At 37.8% G+C, this 15808-nt stretch overlaps 1 protein-coding gene across 1 annotated transcript; it reads left to right on the top strand.

Moving 5' to 3' along the window:
• Nucleotides 1-1723: 1723 nt before the first annotated feature.
• On the top strand, nucleotides 1724-4768 carry apom (apolipoprotein M). Its single transcript, XM_029452144.1, has 7 exons — nucleotides 1724-1876; nucleotides 2712-2851; nucleotides 3365-3435; nucleotides 3919-4053; nucleotides 4328-4426; nucleotides 4545-4572; nucleotides 4675-4768. The coding sequence occupies exons 1-6, from the start codon at nucleotides 1763-1765 to the stop codon at nucleotides 4556-4558; spliced, it is 573 nt and encodes a 190-aa protein (XP_029308004.1). The 5' UTR covers nucleotides 1724-1762; the 3' UTR covers nucleotides 4559-4572; nucleotides 4675-4768.
• Nucleotides 4769-15808: the final 11040 nt, after the last annotated feature.

The following is a 15808-nucleotide window of genomic DNA, read 5'->3' as shown; positions in this document are numbered from 1 at the left end:
CAATAATATTATGATTAAACAATTAAGAAAAAACTTTTAAGATTTGGTGTTTTTTTTGTGCTACTTCTGTTTACTAGTTAATATCTCATTGTAGAATCCATGGGCAACCAATCAAATCTCATATTCAAAAACAGGAATACAACAAGGCCTTTAAACTAATGTCAGAGGGAAAGTTGCATGTTGTTGCATCGATTTTGCTGTGTCTGTAACTATAAATGCAGCACATCCACATCTCTTAGCTGTAGTTCACCTGCCGTACAATTAAAAGTTTGCAAACTGGTAATTAACAACAGAGAGAGAACAAACTAACATGCACACATAACAATAAATAGCTTTCTAATAGAACAGCTCTGCAAACTACAGACTCACAAATCTAAGCTTCACAGATTGAGTAATACATCACAATACTCTACACATGTGCATGTCACTAGGGAAAAAGGTTTTCCTGCTCACCTCATTTTAGTAAAATATTTACAATTTATGTGTGCAGGACCTAGAAGTAATGAACATATTGCAATGCAAGGGAATCTAAGTATGGTTTTACACTGCATCATATGCCCCATCTGTGTCTGTAATGCTGATTATCACCACGGTCACAAAAACATTTGATTAATATGGATAACATCCTATCACTCGAACATTGGTAGATCAGTGGATTTGACGTAGGAAGCTCTTGACATAAACGTGAAGTTTCTGCAGGTGTAACATGTGCAGACAAGCATGTTTGACACCACCTTGTGGAAGAACGTGTGGAACACAATTACAACCTGATCTCAGATGTTAAGTTGGCCTCACAATAACATGTTAGAGCTGACGATTAATCGAATCAAAACAAATTCAATCAACTATTCTGATAATTGATTAATCGTTTCAGAATCAGAAATCACATGTTGTCCAATAGAGAGGACAGCTTGGCCGTCCTTCTCCTGTCTCCCACCACCTCCACAGTGTCCAGAGGGCTCCCCAGGACAGAGCTGGCCTTCTTCACCAGTCTGTTCAGTCTCTTCCTGTCAGCGGTCGAGATGCTGAAGCCCCAGCAGACCGCTCCATAGAAAATAGCAGATGCCCCCACAGGGCTGCATTAAATTATGATAGGCATTTTTTACTTTTCCAACATTTTATGGACCAATAGATTAAATGTTTAAATGGAAAAATAATGTGTCAGAAAATTCTGTTTCTCAAAACCTGATAAAGACGGACAAAGGAGATTATTAAAAGGTACAGTTAGCTTCTAACGAGTAGTTAATGATTCCTAGTGGATGTGAGTTGACAGAGTGTGTGGGACTTCTTCAGTCAGGACATTGAACTCAAACAAATACTTGTTTGTTACAGATACTTGAGGTTGTAGCATGTTAGTGTACTTTCCAATGGTAATAATAATTCTATAATTAACTGTTGTTTTTTTTAGGAGGTGATTTAAATGAAACCACTACCTCCTACACTTGATGATGACTCAGAAGGCCTCATGAACTTCTACGTGACTTTCTCCTTTGAGCAGATTTTGGAACAAGCCGGCAGTGTGAAAGAATGATTCATTTTACTATAAATGTGTTTTTCCTGAAGCCAGAGGAACAGAGACACCACATATGTAAGCTCTTATTGCCTCTTTTAAAGATCAGGGGTATCACAGCCGTACACGTTAATCATTTACCTACGCCAGCTATCTTTTTCACATGTTGGTACAAACAAATCCCTGTCCCCTGAGGACCAGCAGACATTCTGATCAGGTTAATTGTCAAGTAGTAGCTTTCAGGTTGCAGTCATGTTGGATAAAGTGTCATCTTGTTTGCTCTTTTTATATGGTTTGTTGTATCAGGCCTTTGTTCCTTGTTTAGTTCCTGAGCTGTTGCCTGCCAACACTGTCGACCATCAGCAGGTGAGAAACTAAATATTTAGATTTTCTGCTCACATACCAGAACTTATTATGAGTAGAAACATTGTGGTTATTTCTGTCACTGGCTTTTTGTTTTGGCTGACTTTCCAGGGAAACTGATTTTTATGACACATATTGTAACTTGTGGTGCATTTAAGATAATATTAATGTTAATCTTGTGATTAACAGGGTTCCCACAACTTCTAACACATCAAATTCAAAGACTTTTCAAGGACTTTCCAGGTCCAATTTATAGTTTTAGACACGTGTCCAGGATATTTTCGGAAAAACACCGAGGATTTTTATAATGAGAACTAGCAGGATTTACAGCAGCTCACAGGGAGAGAGGCTCGAATGTGTGAACATTTCTCAAGTGTGCGGTGTCACCATGAGGGCAGACTTTGTGCTCCCTGGCCTTCTCTCACACAGCGCAGCAAAACTCTATTGTGTAAGTTGAGTGATGGAGACGACAACATATTTACTACTTAAAGAGCTAAGTAAAACAACTTCAATCATTGCACACAACCTACAAATTCAAGCGCTTTCAATAAACCACTACTAAAATAATTTTCCCCCTCGAATTTGCAGACTTTCGGGGATTTCCAGGACCTAAGGGATCCATGGAATAAGTCATGTACTGGCCTTACTGCAGATACAGAGAGATTTACCAAGATAAATACAAGACGTGGCCACACAGACGCCCCCCCCTCCCCCTCCCCCTCTGTTCTTTCAATAAGTTGTCTTCCTCTCAAGTTGTGGGCTTACATCTTAAAATAGATGATAGATAGATAGTTCCTGCAGCTGTCATGTCACCTCTTTGTGTCTCTGTCTCCTTTAGTATCTGGGGAAATGGTACTTTAAAGCAACGGTCAGTCCGAGAGAGTCTGACATCCAGAAGTTCAAAGACCTGGACAACATGTGGATCTCCATGGAGCAGCCGGCAAATGACACACTGCTGGTGACCGGACATATGCGCAGGTGAGGCAACACACACACGCACGCACATGCACATGCACACAGGGTATAAATCCCAACAAAAAGATGTTGAACACATCACATTTAACTCCTTCTGCCAAAAATAATGAAACATTTTGATGGAAAAGAAGCTGGTAAATACATAATGTAGTGGAGTAAAAAGCACAATATCTGGTGTAAAAGTATAAAGTAGCATGAAATGGAAATACTCCAGTAAAATAATCTTAAAAATGAAGCTTGAGTTTACTTTAAACTGATATTAGCTCTGTCCAAACCAATCACATCATGTTTTAATGATAATATGTTACATGTATGAAACTGCTTTAGAGCCAGTTTAAAACAAGATAGAAACTAAAAAAAGTCCCAGAACATAAATAGTCAGCAGAATTAGGGAAGTGACATTTAGAAAGTGTAAAAGGTGTCAAAAATGAAAGTATGTCATGTTTATCTTATAATGTGATGAAATATAAAACTGCTCCATGCTAAATGTGTATTTCTTATTAAATATTCTCTTAGAGGAGATGACTGCATAACACAGATCTGGACCTATTTTATCCATCCTGAGAGGGATGATGTTGAAATGGAAGGTAAAGATACAGATGCTTTGAAACACTCGCATATGAACAGAGATCTGAAGAGATCAACAGGTTCAGGTTTCTAAGAGACGTTGCAGAAGGGAATTTTGTGCCCGTGTTAAAATAAATACAACATCTTTACCCCACAACATAACAGGGACTTAGTAATTTTCCCAGACTTTTATTCTTAGCAGGGTGGGAAAGCCCCTGACTGTTTCTGTAACATCTGTAACATTAAAGCTCTTTACTGAAATTCCTTTTGGGGTGATTTTCAGCTTTAAAACCTGAAAACCCTGAAAAGAAAATACACACAAACATCAAGTTTGTTTGGTTCCAAACACACAAAGCTACAAGAGTAGTAGTAGAGTTTGTAAACGGATGTTTTGATATAACACCCCCCCCCCCCCATTTACTTCAATTCATCGAAGCTTTTCTCCATTCTTCGTTCCCACTGATCACTGCGGTTGCTGCTGGGGTCTTCTTGTTTTGATGCAGGAAGGCCGAAGCGGAGGACCCTGCTCTGGAGTGGCAAGTGGGCCAACTGCTCCGAGTGCATCATTTTCCAGGAAGTAGAACCACCTCTAAAGGAGACGGACTCAGAGGACTCCCTCAACAGATACTTGCTGTACGGTAAGTTATCTTTAAGGAATAATAACCCTAATTTCAGACCTCTCCCAAACTATTACCATCTACAAACAGCGTGTCCTGCATAACATGTAAACATTCCAAAACAACAACATTGGATGCAAAGCATTTCGGTCATAACGTTCTCATTTTGGGGTGAACTATTTCTTTCAATGACAACGACTCCCGGAAAGGATCATTTAAACAAACACGTGTGATGTGATTGAAGTGAAACGCTCCACTGCACCAACAAATCAAACTTCTTTGTCTTTCACCGCAGGCCGGCAGGGTGACGTCGACCACGAGGTGGTGAAAGCATTTCTGGAAAACATGTCTTGTCATAACGTGTTGGCAAGTGTCAGACTTCCTCAAGAGAAAGGTTTGTCGTTTAGAGAACTATAATATAATAATATATATATAATATAATATAAAAGAGGATGCTTCTCAATCTCAAAATGTTTTTTTTTGTAATCTAACAATTATATTTCCATTTACAGAGTTTTGCACCTAAATATTAACATTGAGGTAGGCATGAATATTATATCTTACTTCCATTTGAATGATTTATTTTACTTAACATGTGCTGTCCTTGCTGGTTGAAATAACCGTCTCTTGGTTCCACACAAGGTCTTACAGGATGCTGCAGGAGCCGTGAACGTCCTGGACGACAATACAATGATTTCATCTTTTTACTGTGTAACGGTGAAACAAATAAAGCAACAATAAAAACATTCCCTCAGGAAATATGCTATTTTATTCACTTTTTAAAAGCAATTTGTCATGCAAGAATTGCACAAAATGCTGTTTTCAGCGTCTCATATGTGGAGATTTCCTTTTCTCTGTTTTATATCATATTAAATTGAATATCTTTGAATTTTGAAGACCTCACCTTGGGCTTTGAGAAGCTGGGATGGATATTTTTTTCACTATTTTCTGAAGTTTTATAAACCCGATGATTAATTAATTAATCAAGAAAATAATCGGCAGATTAATCGATGATGAAAATAATCGTTGTTTGCAGCCCTAAGTAAAAATATCAAATGACATCACATTTGTGGTGCCAAAAATGTCACGCCTGCCTTGGTGTTGCTTTTATTGTTTCCTCATCCACTTATTATTCTTGTCACTTTCAGTGAAAGAATCAGGGGGAGATATAGGTTTCAGTTGACAAAAAGAAAAAACACCTTTTGTGGGCGAGGATCCACCCACAACCACCCAAACAAAACATCTGGGGAATTCCCAAGATGCCGCTGAACAGAAACACATGTTCACGTAACTTGAATGAAGGTAGCACGACTCTGTGCTGTCGTTACACTTCATTACACACTCAGATTTAATTTCTGCAGTATGATCACAAACGGCAAGACAAATATTTATTCATTAGGATTCTATTATAAATAAATTATTATTAGTTATATAGATATAATTCATATGTCATTCACAGTGTTTTAATATCAAGTATCTCCTGTGACTTGATGAGTTCATGGGAGATGCCAGCAGTCGTTATGACCTCAACCGACATTCACTTCCACCTTCCCTTTTCGTACCTCACCATTCCTGCGTGCCAAACAAAACACGGCATGAATTGGAAATCATTGTTTTGCCTCCTGTAACAGGTGATCCAACCCGTCTCTGCAACTCTTCATGCATGTGTTGTGTAAACGAGGCACAGTCGCTTAGTAACATGAATATTTGTGAGATTGCCTCATCACACTTGCTCAGGCTGTTTTTTTCTTTATTGATTTCCGCTCGGTTAATGAGTTAAACGGTGAGTCACAACTCACTGTTTACTATAGTACCGTACAGTATAGCAACACAGCAACGTCAAAACACTCCATTACAAGTGTCCTGCATTCAAAATGAAGTAATAATACATAATACAGAAACTGGGCCCTGTGAGCAGTATATTATTATATATGACATAATATTATTAATACAGATGCATCAGTCTATAAGCAGCATTTTACTGCCGCAGCTGGTCAAGGTGAAGCTAATTTGAACTTCTTTACATATATATATATATATATATATATATATATACAATACACATGTACAATATACATGTACAATATACATTAGCTAGTTTAGCCCCATAGCTTAAGGGTCGGGCCCCTCCTTCTGTACTCCGTGCTATTTTAATGAACTATTGGAGTTATTCAAATGAAAGCACATGAGATGTTGAGAACACTCTTGTATAAGTTGCATACTGGACCAAGATTGGTTACCAGACTCGTTGCGATGTCACTAAATCACGCTCGTACAAACAAGCTTCAAAGTTTGAAACCAGCCTTCTGGTGTCAAAATCTGCACATGCATCAATCTGCATACTGAAGGTCAAACATCCAAATGAAGTAACAATAAACAAAACACATGTTTCCACACAGGGCCAAGCTGAGAGCCTTTGGTTTTTACACCACAGTATAATGAAAATATATCATAAAAATAAATGTAGATAAAAAACAAACAAACCCACACACATTTTATTAAATTAAACAGATTAGATGAGTTTTTTAAACAAAGGAAGATTAGTTGTTGCATTCTAATAACTATCTAATGTTATATAGAGATCCTTACATGCTTGCAGGGGCTTCATGTTCTTTTTATGGTTCTTATAATACCGCATGTACTTGTACGAGCAATGTCTCGAGGTATGGGACAACAAAAACAGAACAGAGTGACGTGGGACTGAACAGAAGGACAAAATGTTCTTGTTGGGCAGAGCTGAACATTGACATGATGACTAACAACCTCACACTAAATAAACACTTGGGCTTTTATATGAGTCTCGGGGTGCAAACTGTTCTTTATTTCTGACCACATTGACCTTAAGCATTAATTTTGTGTCTAATCTCAATCATCAGATCTGAGTTTGACCTCCATTTACACATTGACATATTGCACGTGGTGGGGAATTATCGGTCAGTGACGATGCGTGAGAAGGAAAACTCCTACCTGTGTTTTCATCAAACACTATGACAGGTAAGATGAACAGGAGTGAGTGGGGACAGCACCCAACAGCCCACATCCAGCCCATCTGTCATGTGTGTGTGTGTGTGTGTGTGTGTTTGTTTGTGTGCTTGTTTGTTTGTGTGTGTGCTTGAAAGAGACAAATGAGTGACATTTACTTCATCCCAGGGAACATATGCTGGTTAGTTGGGGATGTCCCCATGGAGCATGAAACCAAAAACAGTAAAGCGAAATGGAAAATTGACCCTCACACTTTCTGGTTCACAATGTTTTCAAAACCCGACTGCAACTTTCACTACTGTTTTCATACCAAGATGTTCATCCTGATGTCTACATTTGAAAGACTGTAACTTTGTTCCTCTTACCATCAACCCTTATCTTATCTCTTATCGAATCTTATTGTAACGCTTGTTACTCTTAACTAGTGAGGCGCCAATCCGCTACCAAACTAATCACACAAACACGCCTCAGAGTCAGTTTTAAGGTAAGCACAGAGAAATCCAGAAGAATACAGGAAGTGTAATTCCATGTATGGGTAAGTAAGCATTATTGGGTAGCAACTTGCGTTAAAGGATTTCCTGTGTAAATAATTAATGATATTAATTCATTCGGGCAAAGCTGAGAGCCATTGGTTTTTACACCACAGTATAATGACGTGAACATATATGTAGATAAACAACAGACAGTTGTGAGGTTGGTTACTTATATGTCAATCCAATTTGATTAAAAAAAACACTCACATTTTATTAAATTATAATATTCTCTGATTCTGGACAAAATCACTGGATTTAAAAGTATAATATGATACACTATACTATCTTTTCAACAACTGTTACTGAAGTCTAGGCTACATTAAGTGTTGAGTTATATCCACTATTCTAAACTGGAAATATCATTTCTCAGATTTCAAACCTTTTGCACAAAGTTTCACTTTAAATTTCATTTTGAATGTTTGAATCAAAAACACTGCTAATATTTTAAATAAAAAGAAGCAGCCGTATCGCATAACGGAGTCATGATGTATTTCTATCTTTAGGGGAGTAAAATATTAGTTTCACAGTTTGAGCAGCAGATTAAGCAAAGAGCTAACAGCTAAGTTATATAAGAGAGGGAAGAAAGGCGGCGTCAGACATGAAAAAGTGGCATCGAGCCATCGCTACAATTAACTGCCACCTTGTTACTGCATTACAACCGCTTTCAGGATGTGTTTGAAAGTAAAAGCAGGGCAGCTTCTTCAGGTGTAACTTTAACGTTAAAGAACAGGTTCACAAGTGTTCAAGCTTGTCTGTCAGGTTCCCTGATGAACACTGACGCAGTCTTTGCTCGCTGTAATCTTTCCTCCTGTTCACACCGGTCATTACACAACCTGTCTCCTCGTAAATACACTCAGTACTAATTGTTTTCCCACATAGTAGTTGTATTGATTTGTTTTCATCATGTCAGCTAAATTTAAATAAATCTATAACAACTTATGTTAATATTTGCTGGTGAGAAACTTAACAACCAAAGAATTAGAGAAAAGATTTTTGGTGCTGACATATCTATCACACAGTCCTCTTAGTAGTTTATCAAATCAAATGCATGAAACTCTCAATTACATGAACATCATTTGACTTTCTCAACATATTTGGTTCAGACAATTCATAAAGCTGAAAATTACTCTTTTGGAGCCTTCTTAAAACTTAGAACTTTAAATCTACCACATATGTAAACGCTTATTTTGCTGTTTGTTGAGTCTTTCATTCAAAAATATGTGGCAATGTATTTACTGATATTGTCGTCTTACAAGTTTAAGAGACTTTAACAGATGCCCATGCCATTGATGTGCACTTTCCTTTATACCAACTAAGACATGACATTTAAAAGTAGCATTAGATGAACTCTGCAATGTGTCCAAAGGAAACAAACCCCAAATGTATCTGAACAGTAAGTTTGGGTGACGTTCCAGCACTTGAACCCTTTAAACTTTAAATCTATTACATGTGTGAACATGTGTTTAGCTGATAATAAGTCTTAAGTCCAAAGTCTAAAAATAGACTTTGGAGAGAGACAGAATGATGTAGCAGTGTGTGAAAAGAGTAAGGTGCACACATCCGCTCAATTCAGATCAAATGCACGGTGTGAAGAAAAAGTCCCTGTCACAGTTGTTTATCTGTGAGAGTGGGAAATTAGAACCCACCACATCTAACATCAATGTGTCAGTGAGGGGTTGCACTGCAGACAACATATTTTAACTCTTATTCTCATTTTTGGGGAAGTTAAGGCATTAGTTAAGACATAAGTCATTTGTTAACACATCAAAGTTATACTATATGAAACTGTAATTTGGTTTCATTAATCCATTAAAGGTTTCACATCAGTTCTTATGTGGTGCTTCACAGTTTCACCCAGCATGCAATACACTTTGCCATCCGCAAGTGGAGCCAACTCCACCACAGCCTCCATTCTCTGCTCTGACCAACCACAACACTTTACACAGAGGAGGGGAAAAAAACTCCATCTCATCTTCACTACATGGCCCATGTAAAAGGGAAACCCCTGTCAACCTCACAGGGTGATGAACGTCTCTCAGAGAGGAGCAGATGAATTTGGACACTGAGACTGCAACACACACTGGGTGAGTCAAATTAAATGTGTATGAAAATATTGTTTTATAAGGGTATAATAGTCTTTATAAAAGTTTTTATTCAGGGGTCTGTGGATAAGATCATGTTGTTTAAGATAGTGAAATGTGTTGACATACTCAAACACTCAAAATGTCTCTTATAATTCATCATTCCTTTTAGAATATTTGTCAGTTTACATATTGATACATTAAGTGATTAACTTGCAACTAATCCTTTCACTTTCAAACTCTGGCATGCTGTATCTGAACTTAATAATACATGTTACACCTACAGCTTATCATACATCATACACTGTGTAATGTAAAGCAGAGCAACCTGCTTGGACCAGTATGTAAAGTATGCCACTGGAAATTACCCCCAGACTATTGTAACATTCTTGTTCAAAGGTCTGTAGGTCGAATGACTTCTGACACAATTCTGGGTCAGTTTTCGGTCTCTGTTAGTTTCAGTCTCTGTCAGTACATAAACAACCAAAACACAAACTATACACTGACATGCAGGAACAAAAAAACCCCACTGAGGTTACATCCTATGAGCTGTGGGTGCATGTACCTATACTACGATGTGTGTAATACAGCTAATCTGATACATGAGGGCTTGTTCTTTAGTCAAACTCTTAAATAAAAGGCTGATTTTGGACTTAAGGACAGTGTTTGAAATGTTTGACTGTTTCATAGGTTTTGAGCATTAGTCATGTAAATATATTGTTTATGTGATAAAATGCTAGGCAACTCTGGGATTATTAAAGTATCAAAATAAAAGTACTCGTTCCAGAGTAAAATGTCCTTTGTGAGGGATTCATTATTCTATATTACATTATTAGATTGTTAATACTAATGCATGCATTTGTGAGCATCATTTTGCTCCCCCTCCAAAGGGTCACACGATAAAACTGAAGGGTCATAAAACAATTAAAGAGAGAAGAAGAAAAATGCAGTTCAGTTACACACTTAATGTTTTTCTCTTATCTTTGCTTTTATATATATATATACATATACATATATATATATAATGTTTTTGGTCTGAAAGTTATTTAGATTTTGAGAATCTGAGACCTAGTCAATGCTGTGACAAGCCAACAACATTGGAAACTGCTGGTTTAATATTTAATAATGAATTGTAGTTATAAGATCATCCTGTTTTTTTTAAGTAAAATCTTAATCTGCAAAATTACTAGTAACTTTAGCTGTCAAATAAATGTAGCGGAGTGAAAGGACAATATTTAATTCTGAAATGTCGTGGAGTATAAGTATTAAGTAGGTTAAAATGGAAATACCTGTACTAAAGTTGAATACAAGTACCTCAAAATTGTACTTAAGTACAGTACTAAGTAAATGTACTTGTTACTGATGGACTCTGTTATAAAGCTGCACCAGATGTCAGTAGTAAAGTTGGTGAATAAACTTTGTCTTCACTGATAAGAATGATAAGGGCCAGGATGTAAAAAGGTCAAACGTTGGTATTATGTTAAGTCTCTAGGGAAGTAATTAAAATCCATCAAATGTATGTCAAAACTAATGTGTGTGTGTGTGTGTTTGACAGAATGGAGGGACATTCAAGGTCCTCTCATAAGTACCTGCTGCTGCAGGTGTGGTGTGGGATCCTCACTGTGGCCATGGTGGTTATGGCTGTGCTTCTCATTTCAATCAAACCAAAGTCAACTGAGGTCAGTACATCTGTCACAGGAGAAGAGAAGATTACATTTAGATTCATATTCACTGCTCAGGTGGCTGCTTTAAGTGTCATCTATTACACTCAGTTTACTTAACGACTGAACGCTGATGCAGTCGGACCTACTATGTTAGACTGCATGCTTTTTCTCACGTCACATGAATGAACGCCATGTGTTTTTGTAATTGAATGCCATCACATGTGAACTCATGTAATTCTCATGTCACATACAAACCATAAGTAATGTGTAACTTAAATTATAACTGTATTACATTTTAAAATGCATGCCTTTCCAATGTGTTTTATGTTATAACAAAGCTGTCTAATCTATGTCTGTATTTCAAAGAGATTTGTTTTTACAAGTTAAATTTGTTGCTGTAAGTGAAGTCCAGACTCCCAGTGTGTGCCTCTAGATAGCAGCGTAGGGATCTAGCAGCTGGACCAGAGCTATGTTTGAAATAGTCCTCGGTGTCTCAAGACCCTGACACACCAAGCCGACATAAAAGTACTAGTGGCGACAAAGCTGTGTCGCCTCATTTCACCTTTGTCTTGGCTACATGACTACAGCCAACGGCCAACAAGCGCGTATGTACTGCGCTTGCGTGAGTGACAATAACTCTCTACACCAGCAGGGGGCGGTAGTCTGTATTTCTCTTTCAAACGAGGCAACCGGAAGACCTCTCAAAATAGTGTTTTCCTTTCATTTTCATCATGATCAGCCTTCAATTCATTCCAGATGTTGTAAAATCTTATATTCAGAGAAGATGAAAGTGAACAATAAACGCCTGCTGTGTGTGCCCTCTTCACTCAAGTCGTTTGTTTGCATACCTCACTTCCGTTTCTCTACTCGTGCACTGGTGCGCTAAAGCTGAACAGCCAATCAGAGTGATTTATTTTGCCGTCAGTCTCCGCTGCCGATTCAACGTGATGAATCTGCCGTGAAGACTGTCGGCAGGGCCACACCGCAAAAACAAGGCCGACAGACGATCACCGACATCAGCCATCAGTGTCGTTCAAGTCTACTTGTAACTTTACAATATAAGACAAACATCACCACAGACTACAACCTCAAAAAGTACCACAAAGTTTGAATATGTTCCAGATAAATTAAAGGATTACATGTTCTTTTATTGGTTGAGAAGATTCTCCTAATTTATAAAACCCTCCCAAAACCCAATGGATCAGCTACACAATGTGCATTTCCCACCAGGTTTATGGAAAAGTTGATATTTTGGAGACATTTTCACTGAACCTGTCTATTGTTTAAGTAACAAGAGGATGATTATTATGATTTTCTATCTTTTCTAGGACGTGGCTCCCTTAAAGTCAATTGGTAAGTTAGATTTTTTATTTTATTTTACTACCAATATCTCAAACTTTTAAAAATAAATTACAGCAAACTGAAATATATGAATGGGATAACTCAAAAAGTAAAATGCACTCTGAACATTTCCACATCAAATAACCCTTAAATTATGTTTTCTTTTCAGGATCATCTTTCTCCTACATCCAGCTAATCAAATGTGAGTTCACTTCCTCTTCTTGTTATTATTCAGATTGTGAGGTAAATTGATGTGTTTTGATGATTATGAGATTATGACATGTATTTTTAGATAGCTGTGTAGATAGTAAGCGTCTAAGTTACTACTTTACTCCTGTCTGTGGTCGTGGTATTTATAAACTTGAGGGCAAATCTAAAATGTTATATTCTTAAGTCCTCCATAAAGAATGAGGTGTCAAGTAAAAACCATCAATAGTCAGTGTCAGGTTTTGTTGTCAGTGCCTAAAACATTTAAGTGTGTTCTTTGTCCTTTTACACAGACATTCAATGTTCACACACAGAGACAGAGATGACACTTTCAAGTCACAGCTGCCCACAATATAAGATGTGTTTTGAGAACAAGGCCTAACTCTCACTTTTTACTGAGCTCTCTTACTGTCATTGTGCTTTTACTGCATAAGAAAATGCTGCGGCATTCGACGCCTACAGATGCCAAGTGCAACAAGTTCAGACTCTCTGGAAGCTGCTGAAAGTCATTCTGAGAAACGTAGGAAGTCTTTGAAGTGAAGCAAATGATGACACGGCAGATTTAAGAGAAGCGGCTGCACCAGAGAGTAAATAACAACAGCGTTACTCCTGATTTGGATTCTTTAACTGATATTTTTAAGTGAGATTGACACAGAAACAGATCTCAATGGGTCTATTAGAGTCCCGTCAAGTTTCATCATTAAAGCCCTGAAAACACATTTTCTGAATCAGCTTCTCGCTACTAGTGATTGGGTCCTACATGAACTCACATTTTTCTGCCAAAGTTAAAAAGGTTTTTGTATTTAGTTTCTCTCAACGGTTTAAAGTTGGTGGGGCTCAGTTGGAAAAAGTGATGTCACATGTTTCAGCAATTGTTTGTACATCTAAAAAGTTGTACTTCTACCTTATCTACTTTTACACTTGAACAGTATACAGTGTATTTGCCGACTATTATATTATACTATTATATTATAAGAGTTAAACATAAATCACATTCACACACAATTCATCTTCATGCACACACAGTCTGAGATACACATACAGCCCTGTCATGTTTCCAGTCTCATGCATTGTGTTCCTCCCACCACACTGCCTTTTTCCTCTGTGAAGTGGCTTCCTAAAACCTCAACAAACCCGAAGCAGAGCTGTAATCTGGGCTGCCCCAATTTATAGCATAATTACAGCCCAAAGCAGCAGCCATCAGACAGTTTGTCAGTTTACCAAAATAGAAGGAAATTAGCCATTAATTTTAAGATGAACTCTGTTTACCTGATGTCTTTAGTCCAAATTTTGAAGTGAATGTTTCAAAGGGCTTCGGTACATAATAGAACTGCAATCTGAGGTGAGATGAAAGTGTTTGTAAAGCTGAGCAACTCAAGAAAAGCTTTCCAAATCTCTTACAGCTTCGGTGAATGACTCTTGGCAAGTCTCCCCCAGCAGCTGTCCCTCCTGCTCGCTCGTCCTGCGTAAGGACTCCATCCACTGCACGAAGAGCAGCCTCTACCTCATCTACGCCCAGGTCTACTTCTGTCAGACCAAGAAAAGTCAAACTAAATCTGTGATTTTGAAAAGAAATGCCACAAATGGTAAAAGCGTCTTAATACTGGTTCAGGGAAGCTTTCCGAAGACAACAGTGGGCTCTGTGTGGGTGGCCAAGATTGTTAGCCTCAGGGAGGGAGACAGTGTCAGCTTAGATATCACAGATGATTTTCTAACAGACAACGGGCTGACCTTCTGGGGTGCCTATCAGCTTCATTAGCACTGCAGGTCTGCAGGATTTGTTACCATACAAGAGAGAATCATTTGGGGTTGGACTGGTATGTTATTAGTAGACCTGTACTTATACTGTATGTATTAATGCTGTTAATCACCTTTATTTTCTTTCAATATTTTGTCCCGGATATTTAACTCTTACAATTTTATACAAAACAATAGTCAAATGCACAGGGTTACCGTGATGTTTAACAAATACTTAATGTACATTTTTGCAGGGTAGTAAATCATGTAACACTAAAATGCTAAAAGCTCCATCAAGGTTTTAACTACACATTTTACTGATCAAAAGAATTCAAATAAAGGTTAAACATATCTTGGCAAAAATACTTACTGTATCAATCCAACCAAACAAAAGTCTCTAGTTTTAAGTATGCCAGGTGGTCCTGACTCTTGAAATTGTGTGGCGTTTGGTGGTCTTGTAAAATGTTAAGCTAGCTGCATTTTAAGTTTAATGTAAACTGTGATTGGGCATGAATGTTGAATGTTTTTTTTCACTGCAATGTTTCTGTGTAATTTATGAAATGTAATATCATACTGCTGTGGTTTGATTGTAAGGAGGGGAAGAAATGAAATAGTAATAAAAGCTGTTTTATATGAAAGCTGTCAATGTTCTGACTTTGTATTAGCACTGTGAGCTCCCAGCTGACCACATGGTGGTGCCACCTTTCTCCAAAAGAGGTGACATGAAAGACCCGCTCACCATTATTTCCACAGATCACATTATACAGCCTGATTCTAGTCATCTAGTCCATTTAAAACTTAACACAAACCACACAGGCATACTATGGATGCCTGAGAAACCTCAAGAGTATTAAAAAAAGAAAAGAAACTTCCAACACAAACAGTAGTGTTACTCATGTTATTGCCCTGAGGCTAACATTGCACACACATACAGTAGATGACGCTGCACAACTTTAATTAAGTGTTGCAATGAGCATGTAGGAGCAGCAGGTCTGGAACAGGAAGCCACATATTTGGTGCAACATCAGTCATAGAGTTTCCCCCAACATCCACAGACATATTTGAACTTGAAACGCCCTCGGATCCGACTCCTTGGAGGCAGCTTGCTCCCTCTCATGTACTAAGTGCTAGACTTTTCTTAGACTCAATGTTGAGTGCATATAACCAGTTATGGATAATGTTGTGCATAATGTGTATTTTTCTGTCTGACCTAAGTGAGGCATTTCTTAAG

This window comes from Cottoperca gobio, chromosome 16, assembly GCF_900634415.1.
Source record: "Cottoperca gobio chromosome 16, fCotGob3.1, whole genome shotgun sequence".
In the NCBI taxonomy this organism is placed as follows: domain Eukaryota; kingdom Metazoa; phylum Chordata; class Actinopteri; order Perciformes; family Bovichtidae; genus Cottoperca; species Cottoperca gobio.
This window is presented reverse-complemented; position numbering and strand designations above follow the sequence as displayed.